This window comes from Dermacentor silvarum, chromosome 4 (assembly GCF_013339745.2).
Source record: "Dermacentor silvarum isolate Dsil-2018 chromosome 4, BIME_Dsil_1.4, whole genome shotgun sequence".
In the NCBI taxonomy this organism is placed as follows: Eukaryota; Metazoa; Arthropoda; class Arachnida; order Ixodida; family Ixodidae; genus Dermacentor; species Dermacentor silvarum.
This window is the reverse complement of record NC_051157.2, coordinates 60,619,581-60,644,164: the sequence shown is the minus strand read 5'-3', so window position 1 is coordinate 60,644,164 and position 24,584 is coordinate 60,619,581. Positions and strand designations below refer to the sequence as shown.

The following is a 24,584-nucleotide window of genomic DNA, read 5'->3' as shown; positions in this document are numbered from 1 at the left end:
AAATAAAGTTCGTACTCCATCACTCACTGTTTCTATCCTTTGCATCCAATTTGCCGTCTCTGTTTCTCTCACTCTTCTTTTTTTACGACTCTCGGTTGTCTATTTGCATTTTCAATTACCGTGTACTTGGTTGCCAACTTTCGTGACCTGTTCCTCAATTCTGTGCCCACGCTTTTGAGGTCCACATATCCATGCACTTTATTCGCCCAATTCTTTTCATCCATGTTCTTCATCCATGCCTTTCTTCAAAACTAATTTCACGCTACGCTTCTCTCGCTTCAGAGGAGGTCCAACCCATGTCACCCTGCATTGCCTCATTTGTGGTTTCAGTGTGGGACTCCAGTGTCAATCGGCCCACCGACATTTGGATAACTTCCAACCCCGACAATATCTCTGATTTGAAGCACAGAATGGCATTTGCGAAGGTTAGCGCAGGCACCATTACACCTTTACAAATTCCTCGCACCCCTTCATATATATTGTGGCCCCAAACTGCTCTGCGGTTAAATAGAGCAGCACTCCAATTCCACTCCAATTCCACTCCAATTCCACCCCACTTCCTCTCCACTTCCACTCCACTTCAGATTACCTCTGTGGAGGTTTGACTAGGTCTTTACTTTGCTTATACCTACACTACGGTATTTATACGGCTTGACTGTGGTCATGACTTGCTATTGAATTGATACCACGATATTACTCACTAATTTGATGGGCGCTTCTTGCTCTCTCTCTCAGCAATCTTGTGGTGTACAAGGATCATTTTAATGGGAAAGAAACGTGCACCGAAACGCGTGCAAAATTACCGAAAACGTAGAATACAGCTGGCCAGCCGCCGAGAAACGTCGACGCTGCAAGGAACCCCGAAAACGTGAGCGCGGCCATGGCACCAACGTGGGCTCCGGCGTGAACCAGCGCAGTGGCAGTGGAGCGCTCGAACTTGGGAGACCATTGCGCCAGCATCGAGTGCATTGCCGGGTACGTAACGCCCTGGAAAAACAAAACAAAATTTGGTTGGCAGAGGTAACGGACTGATTTAAATAAGAAAGTTAAGGAACAACAGTTTAGAAAGAAAGGGAAACAACTCTGGATGTACCAGTTGACAAAACGAAACAAGTCACATATGCATATAAGGTCGACGTAACCTAGCTGGTCAGTTATGCTGATAAATAAATAATAAATAAATAAATAACCTGAGGGTACACGGAACATCAGTGTAGCTTATCTGGCCAGTGATGCTGCTAATGATGACCTGAAGGTCCGCGGTACATAACCACAGTGGAAGACTGGCCGAGAATCAGCCGCTTACCAGAAACGGGCAAGGATGAGGTGAATTAACGATGTAGACGTTGTCACATAGATAAAATGTTTTACCGATAGCCTAGCTCACTTTCGATTACACTTCTTTATTTTTGATTCCGCCTGTTACGATAGACGACGTAATCAAAGTGAAGGTCGTGAAGTGCTTGTACAGCGCTCAGTGAGACACGAGAAATAATGGCTAGTGCGTAAACAAAACGGAAAGCAGTTTCAAGTAATTAGAATCTATGGGATGAAAACAGCCGGATACTTGTATGAATACCAGGGTGATTGGCTCGGCGTGTTAGGCACTGGCACGCTGCTCTTCACCGAGGGAAGACGCGTGTCAAACATGAACGCGAAGAAGATGTGAAGGGCTTACGATGGAGGCGATTATCATGGGGATGTCTATACAAGTGTTAAAGAACCTTGGTAGACGTTGGAGCAGGGATTACATGCGCATCGCGTGCAACGAAGGCGCTTTTAGTCCCCTCCTTGTAACTGTCCTCGACACGATGTTGTAATTAGCTGCTGCTGTACGTGCTTGTGCATGTCGTGCGCCACGCACGAGTGGCGACTCGTTTCACTCATCACTCTTGTTGTTTGAGTTGCGTGATAAGCCTATACGACTAAACAAACGCCGCCTGCATTCGTTAAAGAACGCCTCCTTTTATTTTTATGACGGACCCAATGACTGCGACTACCCTGTGTAGTTCTTGAAGGACGAAGGAGCGTATTATGTATTGCGAAGTGCCAGCTCACGAAATACGGTCACATAATAGCAACTGGAAGGCGAGAGTCAACGACTAGTAAAACGTGCGCTCAAAGTGCGCGTAGGCTATAAAAGCGAAACTGAAGTCGTAAAATAAATGTTTTTTTTTGTTCTTGTTTTTCTTGTGACAATGTTGCGCGCAGGAACGACAAAAATAATAGTAGTCACTCCTCAATGCTCACCGTCGAAATTAATTTTAGCGCAAGACACAGGCTGCAGTGCGCGCCCGCGAAGTTTTAGCTGTAACAGATATGGTTCTGGCGATCTGTTTATAAAGCACTGCACGAGTATTCATTGCTTAATCCGATCCCTCTCACGCCGTCTTGGAATTGAATACGTACTGTCATCTATACTTTTAGATATTTGAGCGTGATGGAGATGCAGCAGAAAGTGAAAAGCCCAAAGAGAGGTCAATGCACGAGCGAAAGTCCTCAGTTCCGCTTTGTTAAAGCGATAGAGAACGCACCATTAGCTGAAATACTACCTATGCGGCTTGCCGAAGTTTATGCTGGCATGAAGATGTGATACGGGATACCAATGACAGACACTGGCCGGATCGAGGTCAGATTGAGAAAAGTGTACTACGGGAAACCGGATATGTACCGGAGTTTCGTGACAGTTTTATATTTGAAAAAAAAAAAAAAAACACGCAAGCAGGTCATTTTCGCTAGAGCGGCGCATGAAGCAGCAGCTGCTTCGTTAGAATTATGGCTGGTCGAGTTACAGGGTTGAGTGGCAACTTTTTACGGAGTCGCTGACATATTCCACGCGGGACACCTGAGAAGTCAGCGCACCTCTTCTAACGGCAGCTGCCGCATTATTTCGAGTTTCTGAAGCTTATGCACAAGAACACACGCGCTAGCAAAGAGCAAATCGGGGAAGGCGCCTCTGCCATGCTTTGTGCCTGCGCGCGCGTTTTTGCGCCTCTTTTCTTTTTTTTTCGGCTTCAAAGCATCAATTTCACCAACATCTTTTTGATAATATTACCTGCTAGAATCCAACGCCCATATTATTCACTTTTCAACGAAGCTAAGTGCTGGTACAATTGGTGCAATTCAACTTCGAAAAAAAAAAAAGAAATACAGTGAAAGCGATCCATACGCGGAAGCAAGCCTACCGTATAACCAGTGTTCTACGCATCTTGTGCTAAAAGTTAAAAATATGCGAGTGCCACGTAGGTGGACAGAACCAAAGTAATGTTGTTTGCCGTTGCTTGGAGCAAGTCAGACTATCTTCTTGTATTTCGCGTAATTACATAACTATAGTTATTGTTAATTACTTAACAATAATAAACTTAGAACTGCTCCTACTAATGTTAAACTACTCTGTTACACCACTCTTGTGTGTCCAAAACTAGAACATGCGTGCATTATATGGGACCCTTATACTAAACGTAACATTTATAGTATTGAGCGTATTCAGAGAAAGGCTGTAAGGTTTATATTAAAAAAAATGTCCGCGTTAGCCTCGCCCTCTAATTTAATGCAAGATAATGGCATACCACATTCACAGGCACGAAGGCAAACATTTAGATTATAATTTTTTTCCCAACTTTTGTATAACAAGCTAGCTCTAGAACTATCACCGTATTTATCACCCTTAACTAGCCGACCCACCCGACAGCACCAACAAAACGCGCTGGTGCCATATTTTGCTCGCACTGACCTGTTGAAATTTTCCTATTTTCCAAGGACCACACGTGATTAGAATTGCCTTACTGAGGCAAGTGATCAGATTGAGAATTACCATTTTTGATCCTGCATCGGCATTGTTCTTTTGTTGCTATTTCTTGTGGTTTTTGCTGCTTTGTTTCTATTTGTATTGTCCACCCTGCTTGGACCTTGAGTCCGCAGTATTGAATGACTAAATAATTAAATGAATAAAATAACTCCTCAAACAGTATAATGAGAGCAAAATTGTCAATCAAAAAATTGTATATAGTCCATCATGAAAAATTTCCGATCCAGATTTCTGTTGTTCTGTAGTGTTATTCGTGTTTCCAAGCCTGAAAGAAGCCCGCAAAAGCACGCGAAAGGTGCCGTGTTACTAGTCGCGTGGCACTTCTTTGTGTTCTTGGAGCTTTCTTTAACTCTTGGCAAAAAACTGTCACGTAGCACGTTATGCGGCGACATTTCAAATGGGCCAATTGCTGTGCCAGTACAATGACGCGGCCACAAGTCTCCTGGGAGCGTACCGGCGCTACTGCGACTGTACGAAAAAAAAAATTCAATGCAGACTACGCGAAGTATTCACATATAATTGGGCCTGGAACATAATAACGCGTTCGACTACCGCCTACTGTTACTGATACTGCCGCTGTTCAATGCAAACACCACGTGTTCTTGCTTGCCTGTGCGGCCAATCACGCATATGAAGGTGTCGCCTGGCAGGTTTGCTGACGACAGCAAGACTGGCATGCGAAGTACGCTATATTTAGAAAAAAAAAACTGATGAGACAGGTAAAGCTTCTGAGTTCTGCGCTCGACCTATGCACACCTGCTTGTTAACATTCCTACCTGCACGCGTGTTCGCGAATGCGTATAGCTATACGTGCATGTGCACCTGTCATGGCCAAAACGTCATGCTTGGAAAGAGAACGTTTCTCTGCAGAGAAAGAGTTACGAAAACAGAGAGTACTCGTATGAGGTATCATGTACAGGCGGCAACAAAGGTAACACGATAAAGCCGGCATGCAGCTACGACTGCAATATGAGCCTATAGCGATTGGGAAATAAAAAAAAAAACACTCCGCAATGAATAATTTCAGCTTACACGTGTGATGCTGGGCGGGATGCTACTTACATGTGTCTGTCTCAGAGCAACTATACCTATATACAGGGTATTCTGGCTAACATGCAGCAAATTAAATGAATAAAGGGATGCCATCTACGTGGATACAATTAGAAAGTCGAATACGCCGCCGCTTAAAGAAAAAGATGACCTCAGCATTTTTTTTTGCGTTGTCCTCAGTTAACTAAATCATTATGAGTAATTAACTTTTAGCGATTCTGTTTATGGCCAATGTGTTAATACGAGCTTTTTAAAAGTAGGCTTGGAAATATCAGTTCCAGCTCGCGACACCGACGCATTTATTGCGTATATCCATTTTTCGCGTTTAAAAGAAAAGGGCGCGACATCTTAATGGGCCTGTGCGGCCTCCCGCTTGCGCTGCAGCAATGCTGCTGTCGAACACGACGCGGACGTATCCTGCCAATCCATTGGGCCAGTGTCGCTCTTAAAGATTGAATACACGCCGCCTTTATTTGTGGTGGCTGCGAAATTCATGGTTGTGTTCACGTTCGCTTGACGCGGAAAATCGATAGCGTGCGCAGCGGTTCTTGATCGCTTGACTTTCGCAATTTGCTTATGACAGTCACAAAAAGTTAAATTAAATTACGGGGTTTTACGTGCCATAATCATTATCTGATTATGGAGCACGCCGTAGAAGGGGAACTACGGAATAATTTGGAGCACCTGGGGTTCATTAACGTGTACCCTAATCTAAGTATGCTGGTGTTTTCACATTTTCGCCCCCATCGAAGTGCAGTCGCCGTGGCCGGGATTTGATCCCGCGACTTCTTGCTTAGCCAGTCACAAAGCAAATCGCGCTCAAACTATAGGCGTGAGACTCGGTGTTATAGCACGAATTTAGGGGCCATGGCAACATAAGCATTGCCGACTGCTCAAGGAATTAACGACGATATGCTGAGAGGGGGCTTTGTCGCGAGTAACGCAGCTTGACGTCGTCTTCGAGCCTTGTGCTGAGAAGCACGCGGTGCCGTGTGCGTCTGCGAATGTGGACGTGTTGTTTGTGTGATTGCAGTACATATACCATCGTTTTCACCCAACATTTGGGTGTGACGCCATTAGCCAGACGAACATCGCTACTCTTACATTTAAATGACACTAAAGAGAAATATTCGAACTGTTTGGATTGATAAAGTGTTCTTGACGAACTCTATTAATTACGGTCAAAGCATCAGTTTTGAATTTCGAGCCGAAACCCCGCTGCCGGTACATCGGTCGGACGTCACGGAGTGCAACTTACCTTTTTTTTTTTCGTATTTTGGCCGTTGTGGTTGAGTAAATGTTCTTGAAACTTCCCAAGTTCAGTCCATGGCTGTTTTAGAATACGATGTTGTTCATTTTTATCAATTATAAATATTGTTTCATTTGTGTCGTCTTTTCTGGCTTACCGTCTTCTCGCGCTCAGAGTGGCTTTATTTTTTATTATTATTTTTTTTGGTATTGCGGAAGGCTAATTTGCTAACACAGCTGAAATCATTTTTCTCTTTCCTTGACCCTTTAAAAATCAACATCTCTGTTTCCCATCTAGGATGTCATGGAGCAGGAAACTGCTGCTATTAATGGCGGACATCCATACAAACTCAGCAGGCGAAGTGAAGGCTGTGGCGGTGGAGTATTTTGCCACGTGCCCTTTTTATGCTCATCGCCTGCGCTCGCTGCTTCTCGCATCGCCTCCTAGGTGAAACTAAGCCGCGACACCCCACCAGTGGTCTGACAGTCCATTCACTCAAAGGTCAGAGCAACGAAATGAGCAGCGCAGCGATGATAACGTTCACGCTTTCTTCACCGCTCGTTCCGCAACGCGAAACCTTAGACACTGGCGTGACGTTACTGCTCGGAGCCTTCGGGCCCTTGCTTTGCAAAGGGTGCAACGTTGGGCTAATTGGTTCATCTTAAAAGGCATGTAGAGAGCGTAAAAAATAAATAAAAAGAAAACGAAGACGGGAGCAAGAAAGACACCCTCCGAACGTTCATGGTGCGGTGGTTTTCCTGTCCGCCTTCTCATTCGTTGCGCTGTTCCCGCGCCTTCCAAGGGCCGTTGCTTCTTGTCACAAAGACACGATCAGTGCACTCCAAGCAATATTGCACAGGTCGGTATCGCCGAGCGCCAGCTCTATTTGTCCGGGGGCGAGTCTCGAGACGAGCTAGCACTCAATCAGTGCCGCCAACGGTAACGGCACGCGGCCGCAGCTTTCTCCATACGCACTCCGAATCTCGCCCGGGATAGTGAGGAAAAAAAAGGAAAAGAAAAATCGATGGCGCGGCGTGAACGGGCGGCCACTCACTTCTCCGAGTCCCTGGAGAACGCGGATGGCAATGAGGGCGCCGTAGTGGGCCCTCGACGCGACGGGGATGGCGAGCGTGAGCACCGCGGTGAAGAACACGCCAAGCCCGAACATCCACCTGGCGCCCAGCACTTCGGCGATGCGGCCTCCGGGCAGTTGCGTGATCACGTAGCCGTAGAAGAAGGAACCGAGGATGATGCCCTGCGTGTAGCTGTCCCACTCGAACTCGCCCGTCTCCTGCACGACAAACGATGCTCTCGGTCAAAGACAGAAGCTGTATAACGTATCAACTTCGAAATTCACCGGGGGAGAAACTTTGCAGATTTCCTAGCTATTTTTGCAATCGGATAATAGTTTTTTTGTGCGTATTGTATGCTAATTCAGAGAATACAGTACGCGCACGGCTTGTATTGTATGTTATACCAGCATATTCAGAAGAACACTTGTTCTGAAGAATATAACTGCTCATATAGTGCTCACCTATATGTATTCATATACGCGTTTCTCAGCGCATGATAGTCAAAGATAGGTTGACCGTGAGTTGAAATGTATTAACGCCCACAGAGAGAGAGAGAGAGAGGAATATAAGAAAGGCAGGGATGTTAACCAGCAAAGAAAGGTTTCACAGGCCTAGTGGAGGTGAATGTATTTTTCCGCATGAGCCCACAGCTCGTATTCCAGAAAAACAACTATGCACTGAAATCACTGTCCTTCCAAAGGTCCCAGAAACTTACCTGCTTTTGGTCTTCCGTCTTGTTCGAGTACGCGTCAGTCGCGTTAGCATAACCATAGAAGCATTCCGAGTGGTTGCCATACTTGTCTCCGGAATCAACACTTTTCACCATGGCCACTAGAGCGACGCTGAGGTTCACACGTAAGGAATACACGTTCAGCAGACCAAGAAATCCCATAAGAACGAAAACATGTCGGCATGGAATGAAATCTGGAAAGACAAAAGAAAATAAAGTGAGAGAGTTACAATAGCGCAAATCGAACGCAGGTGTTAGAATCTATGTGAAGCGAAGCTTAAGACAAGCGGTGTTCATTAAGTTCAATAAAACTAACGGTGATGCGCACACTTGTGTTTGCTTTCATCCCATGCAGCGTGCAAACTCATGCAATGTTTACGTTTATCGACCGCCAAGGTAACTTAATCTCGTGCAATTTTTATTTTCATGCACTGCATTGCTCACAAGCTAAGGCGAAATGAAAACACCCAAATCAGGCGTAACACACAGTGTGAGGCGTCTACGCAGTGATGACACGAGAACGAAGGTGACATACGCCATGCTTGTCGATTCTTGTGACGACAGGTGTGTCCACTAAGAAGTACAACATATATCTAGTTACATTCTGCTCGTTCGCATTCTCTAAATACGTAGTGAACGCTTATGCTTGTGTCATACGTTCACGTGGCTGTTCTCCCCTCACGTCATCTTTTATGTCCCCTCTTCCCATATTCCGGCGTATAGGGTAGCAAACCGAGAACAATCCCGGTTACACTTCCTGACTTTCCTCAGTTATTCTCTTTCTCTCTCATGAACGTCGAAAAAAGAAAATGATTTGGAATATACTGGTGCAGAGACAAACGCTAGCCATGCTTTCAATTAAACTGTTTGTCCGTGTCTATAAGTCTGGTCATTGAGCTTTTCTGTCTCCGCTTTCGCTTCAATTGAGAAGTCCACTGTCTCAGTCAGAATGCCGCAGTTGAAGGTCGTTCGACTGAAACGTCGTCACCTTACTTTTAGGCTTATACAATAGGGAAGAATCGCATCTTATCTGTTTAAAATTACGATCTGTGAAGCCAATGCAGTGGCGCAGAGGCCATCGAGTCCTTCAGAAGGTCGTGGGTTAGAATCCCGCCCTCGGCGGCTTCGTTTTGCTGGAAGCTGAAAACAGAAACGACAGCGTACTGAACGGTGAAAAAAAAAAAGAAAAAAAAAAACCCCAGTCCATTGCAATTGGCCCGCCGTCTTCCACTATAATACCCCGTTCTTCACAGTCCACGTATCGTTCTTGCGACACAGCAGCCGAAGAACTTCCTCCATTTCCTTAGCCTCGTTCACGTTCATCCCACGTGTATAGACGTTTTCATCGGGTGAGGGGGGAAAGGTCTGGCAACGAGCGCGCGGCGAGCATTTCTTCCTTTCAGCTGGATCGTGCGTGATGGCGCGATTCTGCTTGAATGCGTTGTCATCGCGTGGCGTAAAATGATTTGGAGATGCTTTAGCTCGTTCTGCGAAATAGTTGCGCGGTGTCAGATCAAACAAGGCAGTCGCAGAAGCACTGTGTAATCAATCTTTTGGTGCAGCAATAAGTACAAACAAGCGAAAGCTCTTGTCTGCGCAAAGGTGTGTCTGTTGTGAACTATTTTGGTTGCATCGATTTCCACTCGACGAAGAGCAGCGATGTTGGCGCATTGCCGAGATCCAGTAATATCCAATTGGAAAATCTTCTCACTATCTCTCTGATCGCTTGGCGCGCGAACCGAAACACAAGAGTGCTCGTGTACGCCCAACCCAATGCAACCCCTAAACAGCTAAGCACCAATCGTTGAAATATTCGCTTCAGCCAGCAGTATCGTTCTCACGCATTTCAAATCTAGTATTCTTCGTCTGCGTTGGGCCTCCCGTGTGAGACCGATGACGCGGCTGAACACTGCGCGGTTGGTGCACCGACATGAAACACAGGCTTCGTGCTTCAGCACCACCTCTTTGCTCTGTAAAGCAGTAATATCCAATAGTAATCGCATAAAAAGAATGCGACGGCTATTTGTTAGGACGCAATTTCCGCGGAACGCGTGAGTGTGCCTAAAACGGACCGCAAGAAATTTTTCGGTGCCTTGCAGTTTGTACGGCATGCTGTTATTGCTGACCTAAGCAATTTTCTTCGTAGGCAAAAGCCGCGCCTAACTAACGAGGTAGTAGCGCAGTGTATCTAAAAGGACGTTTGAAGGCTCTTCAAAGTAAACGACAGAATTCATTGCGTAGTAGAACGGCACCCACGCTGTTACGATCGTCACGTATGTTTCTTAACTACTCATTGCTGCTAAACCACAGCCTAGACGAACTACGTGGCGAATGGTGTAATAAGGATACATCCGTGAAACAAATCTTTATAAATGCACTACTGATCTCCGAGGGTGAACGAAGGTTCAAACGCGCGCGCATGAATCGTACCGGGTGATACGCGTCCACCTCACCGGCAGCAGGAACTTCCGGCAATATCGAGTTAAATCACTTCAGTACATCCCACAGACTTGTTTCCAATGTAGAACAACGTTACTAGATTACCTCTTAAAGTTTTCTAGTAACGGTGATGTAGAAGGCGTCACGTCCTGCTAAGTAGACTGTGCTAACACGGAAAAAAATCACCAGCAACTGCTGTCGAGCGTGCACCTGGCATACAACAACAGCGATTTCGTCTAAGCCAGCATGGCGGCGTAATAAGCCTGCTCGTAAATTTGGCGCCACTGCCGGCACAATATATCAGAGCCCTTAAAAATGTATAGCAATGCGGCGACAAAATTAATCAGCAGATAACTCTGTCGATTTGCTCTGTAAATATTACAAGGTTCCTTCACAGTGTACCTCCGTTACAGCGCGTCTTTCTGTGTGAATGCCATGATTTGGGCCCTGGGGGATGTGCGCCGACGGCACGTGGCCTGGGCCTGCTGTTTGGAAGAGTGGATCGCACCGTCTCCGCCGAAGCTGAGCTCGAAATCGAGGTCGCGGGTCGTGATGCCGGCCGTGGCCGTCGCATCCCGTTGTGGGTGTAATGCAAAAACACTCGTGTATACTTAGATTTAGATGCACGTTAAGAGATTCCAGGCGGTCAACATGAATCCCGAGTCCCTCACTAAAACGTGCCTGATATCCGGATCGTGGTTTCGGAACTAAGAACCCCAGAATTAAGTTTTAAGGCTGATCTCTCATCTTCGCTCGCAGCAAAAGCAAGACAACCTTGGACAAGACTCAAATTTGGGCAACTGTTTTTAGGTAAAATTAAAACACGTTCCGTATTCTAGATTTTACAAAATGTGATAGGAAAGACCTACGCAAACACTGATAAGCCGACACCGGCAAGAGCGTTCTCTGCAGGCATTCTAAAAAGTAGGTAGCGCTGAAGTGCACGCCAGCAGATTGAACAACGTAATTATCAAAAAGGCAATTAAGGAACGCGATCACGACTGTGTAGGTCTCTGCATGGAAGCCGTTTTATTTATAGCTCTATTATTATTACTTTTTTTACCTGGAAAATAGGTTTTATATGACAATCATCGCAGTAACTCGGAAAGGGCGTTAACTTCGTGCCAACTATGGCAGCCGCCGAAGAAGGCGTGGCAGAAGATGAGAAATCAGGCTTTCCATTTTCGAGATGTTCTCAGCGCAAAACCGGCCGGCGGCACCGCTCCGCTCGCGGCGGCCTCGTTTCTAATGCGCGCCTGCTTGATGGCCAAATTAATTTGTTTTTCCTATCTAGTGTTCATCCGTCCACCTGACGAAGCAGAAGGGACTGGCTGCGATCACCGAGGTTCGATCTATAAATACGCGGCGTAGCTCGAGGAGAAGAAGTAGGTTCTTTGTGATCGGGTAAGACTATTGGCACGGCAAAGCGCTACCTACCCGGCCTTTTTGTATTAACCCGCCTGTGTAACTCGCACAAGGAAAACTATCGAACCGCTCGAGGAAATATATTCGAAAGCTGCCCTGCAGCCACCGGTTCCCTCTCACTAGTACGCGAAGTAAACTCGAGAAGAATCCGCGCGCGGTTTATTTATCTAGAAAAAAAAATTAAAAAAGAAGGATGTGCGAGTATACGTATTCAAAACGTGTGTCCCCGTTTCAAGTTCACGCTCACCGAGGTCAACGGACCTGCGCCAGATTTCTCGCTACTATCGTTGTACACGCAGACACAGATAGAATATCTGCTTTATCATAATTTGTTTGTGTTTCCACCTATTTTTTTTAATGCAGCACTAACGCCTTAGGTTCAATATGGCAGCTGCAATAGCACATCATAGGTTCAACGAAATATTCTGACTATACACTGGCCATGTTCGGAAACATTGGCCGATATCAGTGCGAAATAAAAGAAGGTAAGATCTCTAGATGCCTGACTACATACTTCTGCAGTTGACTATAGTTTCCGTCGGGATTGCAAACACCTAAGGAAGAGTAAGACCAGCCTATTTGCTTTTAACAAGAGTGCTAACAGCATTGATCGAATATGCATTATTTCGAATAGCGATCGAAAAGCGTGCCCTGTCCTTGCTCAGTCTTGCAAGACAACCGTGCATTTTTTAGCTATTCTGTGTTCATTAGATTGCAAGCAAGTAAACAGCTTAAACTAAAGAGCGTTGTCAGGGTATCTAACGCATTCTATAGCGTGTCCCGACGAAACGGAACATTGACATTTTTGAACACGACGAGCGTTTTTTCCAACAATAGGACATTTGCTTCCCAAACAAATCCAGAAGCTTCCAAAAATCAATAACAGAAAATTAAAAAAACGGAGCGGGTGGGAGTGGAGGCCCTTTTCAATGCTTCTTATTAATTTTTTTTCACCAATCTACACGTTTACAGGTTATAGATAGTTCGCGTACGTTACACTGACTCTTACACTGACTTTTTAATTCGCCAAATTGTGCGCTTGATAATTTTTGTCTTATTACATTACCAAACATGCGCACGGATACTTGGGCACGCGCACATGCTGACACCTTGAAGTCAGAGGAGCATTGCTTGCTGCAGGTGGACCTAACGTTGAAAAGCTGCTGGCAAATGCTCATTGATAAGTTACGCTCGGGCGGATTATGACGTCAGTCTGCCTGATGTTAGGGAATCGTCCGAATACACTGTTAACAATGGATTTGCACTTTGGCACATTCCCGCCCTGTGGTACAGTGCTGCTTTCAATACATGAACAGATGCATCTACTTTGTAATTTGATCGTCTAAGCTTGTAAATCTGACACTTTCTCGTACAAGTCGCCTTACTGTCTTACTCATAAAAGCTATAGAAAAAAAAAACATGTTTAGTACATTTCTAGAAGCAGATTTCTAAATTTCTTCAAACACTTTGTAAGGCACGTTAAACGGTGTAACAAAGTTAATCTGCTAAACGGCTTAATCACGTGTCAACTTACCCCTCGAGATAAGGCACAAGTTGAATTGTCTGCAGTTTATAGAGCGGCGCTCTCGGGGTCACGAATACGAACTATCAAGGTTATTGAAATGAAATATCAATGTATGTTGTTTACTTCAGCTTTGTTCAACAGAAGCTTATTTGGAGGTGTCGAAAAGCTATAGCATAGAAATAGCATTTCAGATGACAAAAATTGATACCGGCGAATTATTTATACGTGCCCTAACGCATGCCTTATTGAGCACGAAAGATACCTGTCTAATACTTGAGGAAGGATTTTTTTTTACAGGGAAGCTGGTATAGGCTAGATTCCAGGAGATCGCGTCCGTGTACACCGGAAGTAGGCAACAATTTTGTGGCGTCTCGTTCACGTGGTGTATAACAAAATTGGCATGGAAAGCTACGAATGTATGACTAACATGACTGATAGGTCATGGCCTCAATTCCATCACATGCTCGTCAGTTACGTCACGAATAATGATAATAAAATCACGTGTGGTGCATACCCGCATTGGATGGGCGGGTATGAGCCAGGGACCAGAAAGAAAGAAGGAAGGTAAGAAAGAAATCCCGTGTGGCTCATACCCGCGTTGAATATGTAGGTATGAGCCGCCGAGAGCAGGAGCGGGAGAGATCTCGTCGGTGTCGCGCCAACGCCTATAACGATGGGGCGCACTTGGCGCAGCAAACGCACTACTTGGCCATCGCGCCGGGCGAAAACAAGACGCCGGTGTCCTTGCTCTTTGACGAACATGCCGAAGACGCTCAAAATAGTCAGTAATGATGATATATAAATTCAGCATAGCAACATTCACCTACAGCAGACCCACCATAGTCACAGCTTCGATGGCTTCCATCTTCACAGTATAGGCGAAGGGCTCTGAATTTTTTTATGTCAGTGTCAGCACGTCCCAAAGCAATACACGGGCTATAATTAAGGGATGCTGTATCGGCGGTGCTCTTGAGTAATTTATTTCGATCACCTGGGACTCTGTAACGTGCACCTCAATCTAAGCACACGGTCGTTTTTGCATTCCGCCCTCACAGAAAGGTGGCCGTCGTGGCCTGGAATCTAACACGTACACAAAAGAAACATAACACCATAAATAGGACAGAATGGAAGACATCGTAACACTACATGCGGCCCCAATGTCTTGGCTATCTAACGTCAGGCTTACCTGCCTCGTGCGAAGATACAACACGTGCTTTCGCTTGGCTAATGGAAAAACACGGACCGGAAATTTCTAATCAGGCCGACAAAGTAGAAGTATTCTCTTTGAGGAAAGAAACATATTAGTCTGATTATTTCACCCTCGAACTGCGAGACAGCCTTCTTTGTATGCCCGAACGAATGCCAACTTTACATGAGATCCATTAGCATTCATCTATTTCTTGGGCCGTTCGCCTCTAATTGCATGTTGACGATAACACATGCTTTTATATAAAGGGAGAATGATCGCTTGAATGAAAGCAGAAGAGGTTACATGTTTGCTGTTGGACTGAATGCTACCGTCGCATGAAAAATAGATGAAATATGACAAGGCCTCCGTGAACACGCATTCGCAGTGTTTGAAACGCGCGCATACACTCAAAAATATTTAGTAAGTTTCACAGGGGTGTGCGAATAGTAATTTTTCAGCCCGAATCGAATACGAATTGAATAGGTGCAGATACGAATCATATCGAATTGATTCGAAATCGAATACTCTTCGAATAGTTTTCGAATAATGAATATCCACTTCAGAATTGATATAAAACGATGTTCACATCTAGTATTCATAACGTTAGCAAGCTCCGGTCGTTCATTGCTCGTTGTATACGAAGTGTTCTTTATTAAAAGAACAAATGGAGCATTAGGAACAAGTCAGCAGCTTGTTCGCATGCACAGGACTCTTCAGAGTGTGCGAATAACCGCTGTATAGCCGGCCAAGCCACCGTGAGCACCGTAGCCTATATACTCCACTACGCAAGTTCTCATGTTTTATGATTATACTATGACCTCGGAGTTGAAATTTATCGTACTTCTGCTCGAATTTTATGTTGAAATGCACAAAGTTGACGTTTTAAGATATTCGAAAGCTATTCCGAATAATGTGTATTTGCGAATAGTGACAATTCCATTTGTTATTCGCCCGTGGGATCAAATCCCAGATGCGGCGGCCTCATTTCGATGGGGCGAAATGCAAAAACGCCCGTGCACCGTGCATTGGGTGCACGTCAGAAAACCCCAGGTGGTCAAAATTAATGTGGAGTCACCAATTACGGCGTGCCTCAGTTTTGGCCCATAAAACTCCAGAATTCAATTTTTTTTCAAGACTTAAAGCTTCGAATTGCACAAACCCCTAAAGTCTGATTCATTTTGACAAGATTCCACGAGTTGTGCTGGAGCGCATTCGACGCGCACAACGCCCGGGCATAATTATCCCACACGCAGTTTTTGAAATGTGTTTCACGCCCCATGATATGGTTAGATGCTGTACTTGTAATTCTTAATTAGAAAATAATTTGACAAGAGAATGATATGTGGACTTCATTTAACCTCTTATCTAGCTTCACTCTGGATTTTCCTGGCATGTGATCATACTTCTTATGTTACAATAATTTTCTTCATTTTATTACTATCACGTGAAAAGGAGCTGCCGGCACCATTATAGGTGACTAAATCTTTTATTTTTAATTCTATATTAAACAGAAACTCAATTTTTCCTCGCAGCCTTCACTATCCTACATGTTAATACATTCATCAATGAACTCAATTACCGACTTGCCTGTACTGTGGTCATATTGAGGTCTGCACCTATTCTTGCACAGTCTCAGTCTCCAGGGTAAAATGAACGTTATTGGCCGTGTGTTGGCCAAACCGGTATGACTTTTGTCAAATACGTGAATCTCAGCCAGTAAGTAAACATTGGCTTTCGTAGTAGAGTTCTCTTAAAATGCCTGCGACATTTCCACCATCCGGGCTACTGTTCGGAGCCTCCGCTGCGACGTAGCCCTATTTTAAGGACGCCGGGCGACGACTCAAATTCATGCTCTTAAATACGTATACATATGTATAGGTAGTTATGCTTACTTTCTATTGTCCCTTTCCGTCAATTTTTATTCTGTATTTATGTCACTCGCCTTGAATTACATGTAGGAGGATTTAGGTCGTGTTCTGAGGTGCTAGCCAGCCTTTGATGCGCACAAACTGCTAGTTATAGGAGTATTCACTGTATTTGACATGCGTTGTGCTTACATGAAGCGAACTACTCCTGTATTGAATTTCCCTCGAAGGCGAGGAAATTACCATGTGGAACCGTAGAGCTATACGCTAACCTATTGCTTCTTTACCAGCAGTCTGTGTATGCAGACCACGTTCGAACGGTTTAGCATTATTCATGAATTTTCGTACGTATGACATTGAGAACCTTTTCCACACTGCGAATAAACGTTGTTGAGGGCAGCTGCACAGTTGCCGCAGCTCGAAGCGTTATATTTTGCTTTTCCGCTTGGGGAAGCTGCCAATGAAAGAAATTGACAACATTATGGTCGCGAAAGGTCACATAGTGCGCAGTTGTGTAAAACTGCGTGTCGATGAGCGCCGCTGCGCATGCGCTGAAGGAAGAAATTTCACAAGGACCTCAAACAAATGTTCGACTTGAGCAATGTGCGGTTCTCGCTGTATTTGCGGTGAAAAGCGAGTGGGCTTATTCTTTTGTGTTCGAGTATGTGCGTGCGTGCGTGCGTGCGTGTGTGTGTGTGTGTGTGTGTGCGTGTGTGTGTGTGTGTGTGTGTGTGTGTGTGTGTGTGTGTGTGTGTGTGTGTGTGTGTGTGTGTGTGTGTGTGTGTGTGTGTGTGTGTGTGTGTGTGTGTGTGTGTGTGTGTGTGTGTGTGTGTGTGTGTGTGTGTGTGTGTGTGTGTGTGTTTCTTGTTGGTATTGGAGTGTCGCTTTCAGTGCGCCGTGCATGACGCTACTGAGGGACTATCATCTGCTTGGCTTGCGGTGCACGACACTCGACGAATGTTTGTACCCCATTCGTTGTGCGTCTCGACACGATCAGGTTCATCGCGCTCTCCTTACTTTTATAGAATTAGCTAACTTAGGTTCACGTTTGTAACTCAGGAACTATTCCATTTAACGTTCTTTAGTAGCCTGACCTGCAGTGACTGACCCTACTGTGTGTGACCTGTACTGTGTGTTCTACTTTATTCTTTGAGATTTGTCATCTTGCTCTTTCTTTCCTCCTTTTCTCCCCTCCTTCCTATCTTCCATTTCTATGTTTCTGTCTCCTCCTTTCTGAAGAGTAGGCAGGTGTTGTGCCCCTTCCGGTGGCAGTTGCCAGCCTGCTCCTCACTTTCCTTTTTCTGTCAACGGTATATATCTCTCTTCAAATCAAATAATACAAATTAGGGTAAACAGTGATAGCAAGAGATCATAAACTTCATTTAATTCTTTTAGCTCAAAAACATGCTTATTAGAAATATAATAATAAAACACAAGAAAATGCAAAAAAAAAAAAGAAAATTGACCTTCGTTGCAGTTCTGGAGCTTCGACAACTCTGTGAATTGGTTACCGCACAAGTTTTCAGTACTGAAGATACGTATCCACGAAAAAGCTGCCGCAACTTCTGTATAAATTTCTGCCGTAGTTGAATTGGATACACAAATAAATTCGGCTAGAGAACTCAAAATCAAGCTTACAGGTTAATTTCAAGTTCTTAAAGCCCCCCCCCCCCCCCCCCCCCCTCCCCTCTTTTGATGTCGTATGCCGCCGTCCATCGCGTTGTTTCAACAGTCCCAGAAACCGAAACTTGTTTTGGACAACGCAGCTGCAAAGTGCTTACAGCACGCTGATTCAAGTTCAGAGATTGCACGCGCAGTATTAAATAAAGCTTGCATAACAGTGTCGGTGCACATTTAAGTCCCGCCAAACGGCGTATGTTTCATAGCGCGGGTGGGCCCGTTAAAGCACGATGTCATTCATTCATTCATTCATTCATTCATTCATTCATTCATTCATTCATTCATTCATTCATTCATTCATTCAACCTGCAGTATAAATTTTTCGGGCAAACAACTGTATGGTATTTATCCTCAACGTAGGCTACAGTGTATGGTCGACCATTGGTAAGGACGGGCTTCAAGAGCTTGCGAGTATTATCCAAATCAAGAAGGGACCGTGAACACGGACGCATTTTCCTGTTTCAAAGCGTGCAGTCAAACTCCCACTTTTCTTTTTCTTTGATATATGCTGTCACCCCCGCATGCGTAGTTTAACACAATAACGCTCATCTATATAGATTAAGCTACGGCCGCTATGGTCGCTATGGCGTTCCACCTTCACCGCGGTAAAGAAAGCAAACAGGAAGGAAATACACTCACCGAAGAGTTTTTCTCCTTTTCGATGTTTCTTGATTTTGGGAGGAGAGGCCACGGCCAGTGCGGCTGCCATCTTTGTGGACGGGCTTCATCATCAACGGCGCACTCTCTTCGGCCGGATTTTGGCCGTCTGCAAGAAAAAGACAGAAATGTTTCGCAAATGAGGCGCGTACCCCGAATTTCCGACCTCATATTATATCCTCCTCCATTTTTTTCCTCCCATAACGGCAGGTTTTCTAATCATGGGGTTCGCGGAACCGAAAATCGAAGCCATTTCCACGCATGGGTTTCCGTGCATTTTGTGAAAGCGCGCCGACTGCGACGTTTCACGCGAACGACGATGAAAATCGCGGCGTCAGTCTTCTCTGAAGGTTCGAGCGGTGTGCCGAGGGGTATACAAGAAGCAATAAGGTCGTGGGCTCGATTCCCGGCCGTGGATGCTGCATTCCGATGGTGGCGGAATGCAAAAAAAAAAAATAAATAAATGCTCACGTGCCGTGCTTTCGGCGCACGTTAACCTATATACATAGCCCAACGTACAATTTTTGTTACGCTCACACCTCCAAACCCTCATTTAAGCGCGGGAACAGTTTCGGTCGGTGGACCGCCCTTTTTCAAGCGATATATATATATATATATATATATATATATGTACGAGTGACCTCTCAGTGGGCAAAAATGAAGGTGAACAACTTGTTATAATTTTCCTTCGGGTTGAATGGGGCTTTTGCTTGGTTAATGTGTGTCGAAATTAATCCGGTTACTTTAATTAGGACGTCCCCCATAACCCCGTTGTGCCGTTTCGGGACCTTCTAGACATAGTGTAATTATATTTGAACGAGCAGCTGCGAGTTTTGCAAGCAATGCCTGCGCAAAGGAGCAGTCACGTTGACACTAGGCAAGATATGCATGCAATAGCATCGTACCTTGAGCCCAGCGCCTGCTTTTTTCGCTGCGTAGTGAATTCCCGCAGCGCATCACATAGAAGAGCCACGTGCTCCGCCCCATACGGCTTCAATTACAATTTGTACAAGGACTTGCTCTAGCACACTACGTCGGACCAACCGTTCGAGCTCTGCAAGTTCATTTGCTCTTAACGACAATATCAGCCGACTGGGACAGCCGAGTGATGACGCGGGCATTCGGAATGAACGGTGCCTGGAAACGCAATCCGCAGCTGTCACATGGCGTGCGTCAGTCAGGAAACTGACAGAAAAGGTACAAAAAAAAAAAAAACACCACATATTAAAGTAGTTCAGAGGGCGAAGGGGCGCTCCTACATTGAGAGTAGTAGTAGAAATTTGTTGCTGATTTTAAATATAATAAGAAAAATGGAAGTAAGTAAAAAAACTGCTGACCGCACTGCAACTGTCTTTAATTACATCTGCTGAGACATGAACGGCAGTCGGCAGTGGGGTTGGTAAGTGAGGGAAGAGACAGGGAAAGGTGATAGAAATTTATTTGCGTATTATCACATCGGTGAAGTGTTGGCCCCTTTGAGAGGGCAAGCGAGAAAAATTGTGAGCAATTCTCAATAGGTGCACTATACGTAAGTGGTAGCATATATGGTGACTCGCATGCCACAGCCTCACCATGTTCCTTTCTCACTTTTCTACGGCTGCATACTCCCACCCACATGCCTAAACATTAAACATATATATGTTCATTGATCCTGTGAGCGTAGCTCCACAATGTAAAATTTCTGACACCTCATCCAGCTGTATTTACATTACGTATAACTTTCGCAATTGAAATTTTAGAAACGAAACTTCCATTGTCAAAACGAATAAAGAAAGTCATCAAATATTGCCTTAACATTAGAAAAATAACTAAAAGGACGAGTTAATTAAGCGAGAAACTATGTACAGATTGTATTTACAGCAGTGGTTGCAGCGCTGACCGGTTGGATTCACAGCGCGAGCCCAGTTCGTTCAACCTCCTCTTTGATCGAGTGATGGCGCGCGCTCGCCTCGTTCAAACGACCAAATACAACACGCGTGTAGCAATATAAATAAACAGGCTGTAAGTCGGAAGGATGATTTACGACAGCGATGAAAACAAACACGCGTAGAAGCAATGTGTAAAATCAAATCCGCGACCTATCCTTATAATTGCGAAAGTAGTGAGACAGACACAAGCACATATGTATGCGTAAATATTCATCCTACTGAAAGTTCTCACAAGGGTAAGCGCGCACATGCGACTATAGACAACAACAGTCACTTGGCACAGAGTGGTTCAATCTGTATGAAAATTCATTTTTTCTCTATGCGGAATGAAGAGCTTACTGCACCAATAGAAACGGTCATAAACTCTGCACTTCGGTGATGAAATATAGCAAGTGGCGCACCTCACCAGGTTGACTTGATTATTACCAAAAGCAACGTAAGCGATGAGAGACGTAGAATGGTTGAATGTAAGCTCAGCATCAGGGGCTGGACAAAAACAAACGTGGACTTATATTCGTCGACCACGGCCTTCTCGTCAAGCATGTCACGAAGGTTGTACTGAAGTACTTGATTCAGTAAAGGAGTAAGCTAATTATGTTACTACGTTGACCATGCTTGATTGAAGTCTTCCAGCTACTGACAACGAATCGCAAAAACTATCCACGCAATTGGAGACAAAGCGCAGCGGCAAATAAACGCATGAGAATTGTTCGGTGTACTTACGTCACCAATCAGCTGGGAACTTCCAAACACTCGAAAAACAGCGTTGCCTTTTTGCTGAGGATGTTTACCTCGAGGCAATCAAACAGGCGAACGACTACGCACACACAAGCGCATGACCGCGAAACACAGACACACGGGGCTTTTCACTTCCGGAAGGTGACAGCGACAGTAGCCGGGAGGCGAGTTAGAATAAAACAAATAAAACAATTTAAAACGGAAAAACGGGGAAGGAACGCTGCACTGAGATGGAGGCAGCTGGCAGGCGCGTGCGGCAAAGTTCCTCAAATTCCAATCATGGCGTCAGCGTCGTTGGCAGTTATGCCGCAGCAGCAGCAGCAGCGAAGCGTCGGCGTAGCGCCGAACACGTTTCTCGGCGCGTGTAACGTTGCGGCGGGAACGTCGTGCCTATCTGACTACCTGCCTGCCTGCCTTCGCCACACGCCAAGTATAGCGACCTTGTTTCGCGCGACTGGCTGAAGCCGAAAGGTTAGCTTTGCGCGCCGCCATCCACCCCAAAGGCAAGGGCTCGGAGCGGATTGGTTCTATCTTTTCTTTTTTTCATTCTTTTGTCTTTCTCGTCGTTCTTCTTTCTTTTTTTCCTGCTCCCTTCTTTGCTTTCTTCGACGAGTGAGCTCAGGTAACGGGAGCGGCTGGGAGACCGGTCTTTCGATGCGGAGGGAGGGATGCCGGGGTGTCGCCAAAAAAGACAACGAAATAATAAGTAAAAAAAAAAAGAAGTAAAGGGACCACATAGAAAGGAAAGAGGGTGAGAGCGAGATAGCTCGTGCACGCGGCTGGCCGAAAGTGAGTGCTTGTAGAGCATGCAAAGCTCCGAGCGAAGTGGAACGACCGTGTACACAAGGCGGAACAAATGAACACCGGGCGGGAGAAGCCGTATACTACTGACGCAATTTTGGCGCCAATTCACGGAGCGCTTTCGGGCCGTATTCTCTCAACTTGAAGGGCGTGATTGACGGCTGATGTGTTCGCTTTATTGTCGCCGTAGGGAATATGCTACAGTTTCTCGGGACGCAGAGACTCGCACTCTGCAGGTAGCTTGATCGGCGGAATGCCTCCGCTTCCGCGAGCCCCGCCAGAACGCAGGTTTTACGAGCGCGACAGTTGTTTACTTGTTTTTTCCCCCCTCGAGTGCTCATTTAATTCGCTACCTTGCGCACTTAATTATGTATGCAGTCGACGTTCCCACCCGGGAAGAGTGTACGAGTGTGCGAGAATCCACGAGCGCGTACCATGCCTCCGTTCAAGAGGTTCTCTGCAGCGCGTACGAATGAAATCATATCTGCCAATTTACCTAAAGTCTCAAATAAAATTATTCAATTGCTACCTTTTCGAATTTTCAGTGCCGTAAACACGGCTTTCTTCCCGGGAATTCAAATATAGTTCGCAGTTTATTATTTTTTAGCTTGGTTCACTGAAAGACATTTCAGCAACAAAGGAAGTCAAGAAATTTCGGCAGATTTTCTCGCCTTTGCATTGTCGTACGTTGCAAAGTCAATCCTTCGCAAATGGGCCGATTGAGAGTCGTGATTTATGTCTGTTACAAGTGTGGTCAAGAAAGTCACACGATGCTTCCCTTGGGACGAGAAGTATACCGTGCTCTCTATGTACATAGGAAAAAAAAAAAAGAACGCGTACCTTGTATAGGCATATAAGCCTACGCGAAGCTTCTGTGTTGCCAAGGTTTTAGTGCGGAACAATGCAGCACGGGCGCATTAAGTCGTGCACAAGTGTACTCAAACAAAAAAGGAAGAAGAATGAGGAAGTGAAGAAAGTCAACTTGTTGATCTACAACTTCAACACCTATACATATAAGATTATTTCACACGGTGTGCTATTGGCGCAGAAAGACTGCACGGCATTGCCGAAAAGGTTCGTCAACGACAACGAGGCTGTCTCAAGAAGCGGAAATGTGTTTAGGAGGCTTCCGAAACCATTACGGGAAGCTAGGGTTGAGATGGGGCTCCGAATACCGTTGTATATCATAGCTCAACATGAACACAAAGTTACATCACTATAGAGCTGGCCTTCAATCACGTAGGAACGGCAGTAGTCTCGCGCGCACTGCAGACACAACATACGCTTAAATAAGCACGCATGCACGGACGCAACGGGCACAGGCGCGCGCCAGCAAACCGTCTCATTCACTCAGACATCCTCACGCAAGCTCCCAAGGACGACGGAAGTCGCTACGGTATAGGCACGACGCAGTAACATTTTAACACCTCTAAGGGTGCCAAACGGGCGTCTACTCCGATTTAGCACCGATATATACCCATAACGCCTCGTAACAGGGGCGTGTGCGAGATCATCACTAGGCACTTCTTGGATAATAGGGGTCTAACTATTTGGTTTTATGCCCCAGTCAGTCGTAACAAAGTCCGTTCGTGCCGAATGGAAAGATCCGAGGCTAGTAAATTCCTGGCGATAAAAATGATGGCCGACGTACAGTCGCTAACGTCGCCTCTCGAGACACGCGGAATATTTTATCGCCTTTATCAGTCAGGCACAAACGCGAGGCACGACTTTGCCCAGAATTATTCCGCAACACTGATGTCCCACTTTTGTACTTTACCGTTCGCAAGACATTCGATGACCTCGCTTGAGTGCTCGGGGAAGATATACAAATCGGTCAGAATCGCATAGCATCGCTTTGTCACTATGAGTGCTTGTAAATGCAAAGTGTGAGTTTACAGCTTTGCCTCATCAACTTCGATATGGAGGTCAAAGACCTATGCTTGCACGGAGCATTAGGCGTGCTTCATGCAGTCAGAATCTTGAATGAATTCTGTTTCAATATACTTTATGATACGAATTATCTATGCGCCCTAAACATCCTTTTGAAATTTTGAATAAATTTACTGATAGCTCAGCTTCGGGAAGCTAGATTTTATACGTGACTTTTGGAGCATACTAAGAGACACTGTAAATATTTTACGCAGAGGGGAAAAAACAGAAAAAGAACACGCGGAGCTTTGATGTGTGCATTCGCGTAATACAATGTCTATAGTGCGACACAGTCGTACAAATTCAGCCATTCTTGAACCATTCTTAAATAAACTTTATGAACACCGTCGCCAACAGTGTATGGCATATTACCCCTTCAGCGACGTCAACGAAATCTCCTTGTGAATGTCACCTGATTGATTATCTAGCCGCCTCGTGCTTCAAGCCAATGGGATTGCAACCGCCGTACGAAATCAGCTGCTGATTCGGTGGAAGAGC

The 24,584-nt window shown here is 45.3% G+C and overlaps 1 protein-coding gene across 1 annotated transcript in view; it reads right to left on the bottom strand.

Annotated features, from left to right (window-relative positions):
* Positions 1-21,795, bottom strand: part of LOC125939616 (sialin-like) — a 35,480-nt gene extending 13,685 nt beyond the window's left edge. The window contains exons 1-5 of the mRNA XM_049665643.1: positions 21,342-21,795; positions 18,673-18,799; positions 7,896-8,104; positions 7,162-7,398; positions 804-987 (exon numbers count right to left, since the gene is read on the bottom strand). Of these exons, the coding sequence (XP_049521600.1) occupies positions 804-987; positions 7,162-7,398; positions 7,896-8,104; positions 18,673-18,742 (700 nt within the window). The 5' untranslated portion in view covers positions 18,743-18,799; positions 21,342-21,795. The remainder of the gene's footprint in view (positions 1-803; positions 988-7,161; positions 7,399-7,895; positions 8,105-18,672; positions 18,800-21,341) is intronic.
* Between the last annotated feature and the right edge of the window lie 2,789 nt (positions 21,796-24,584).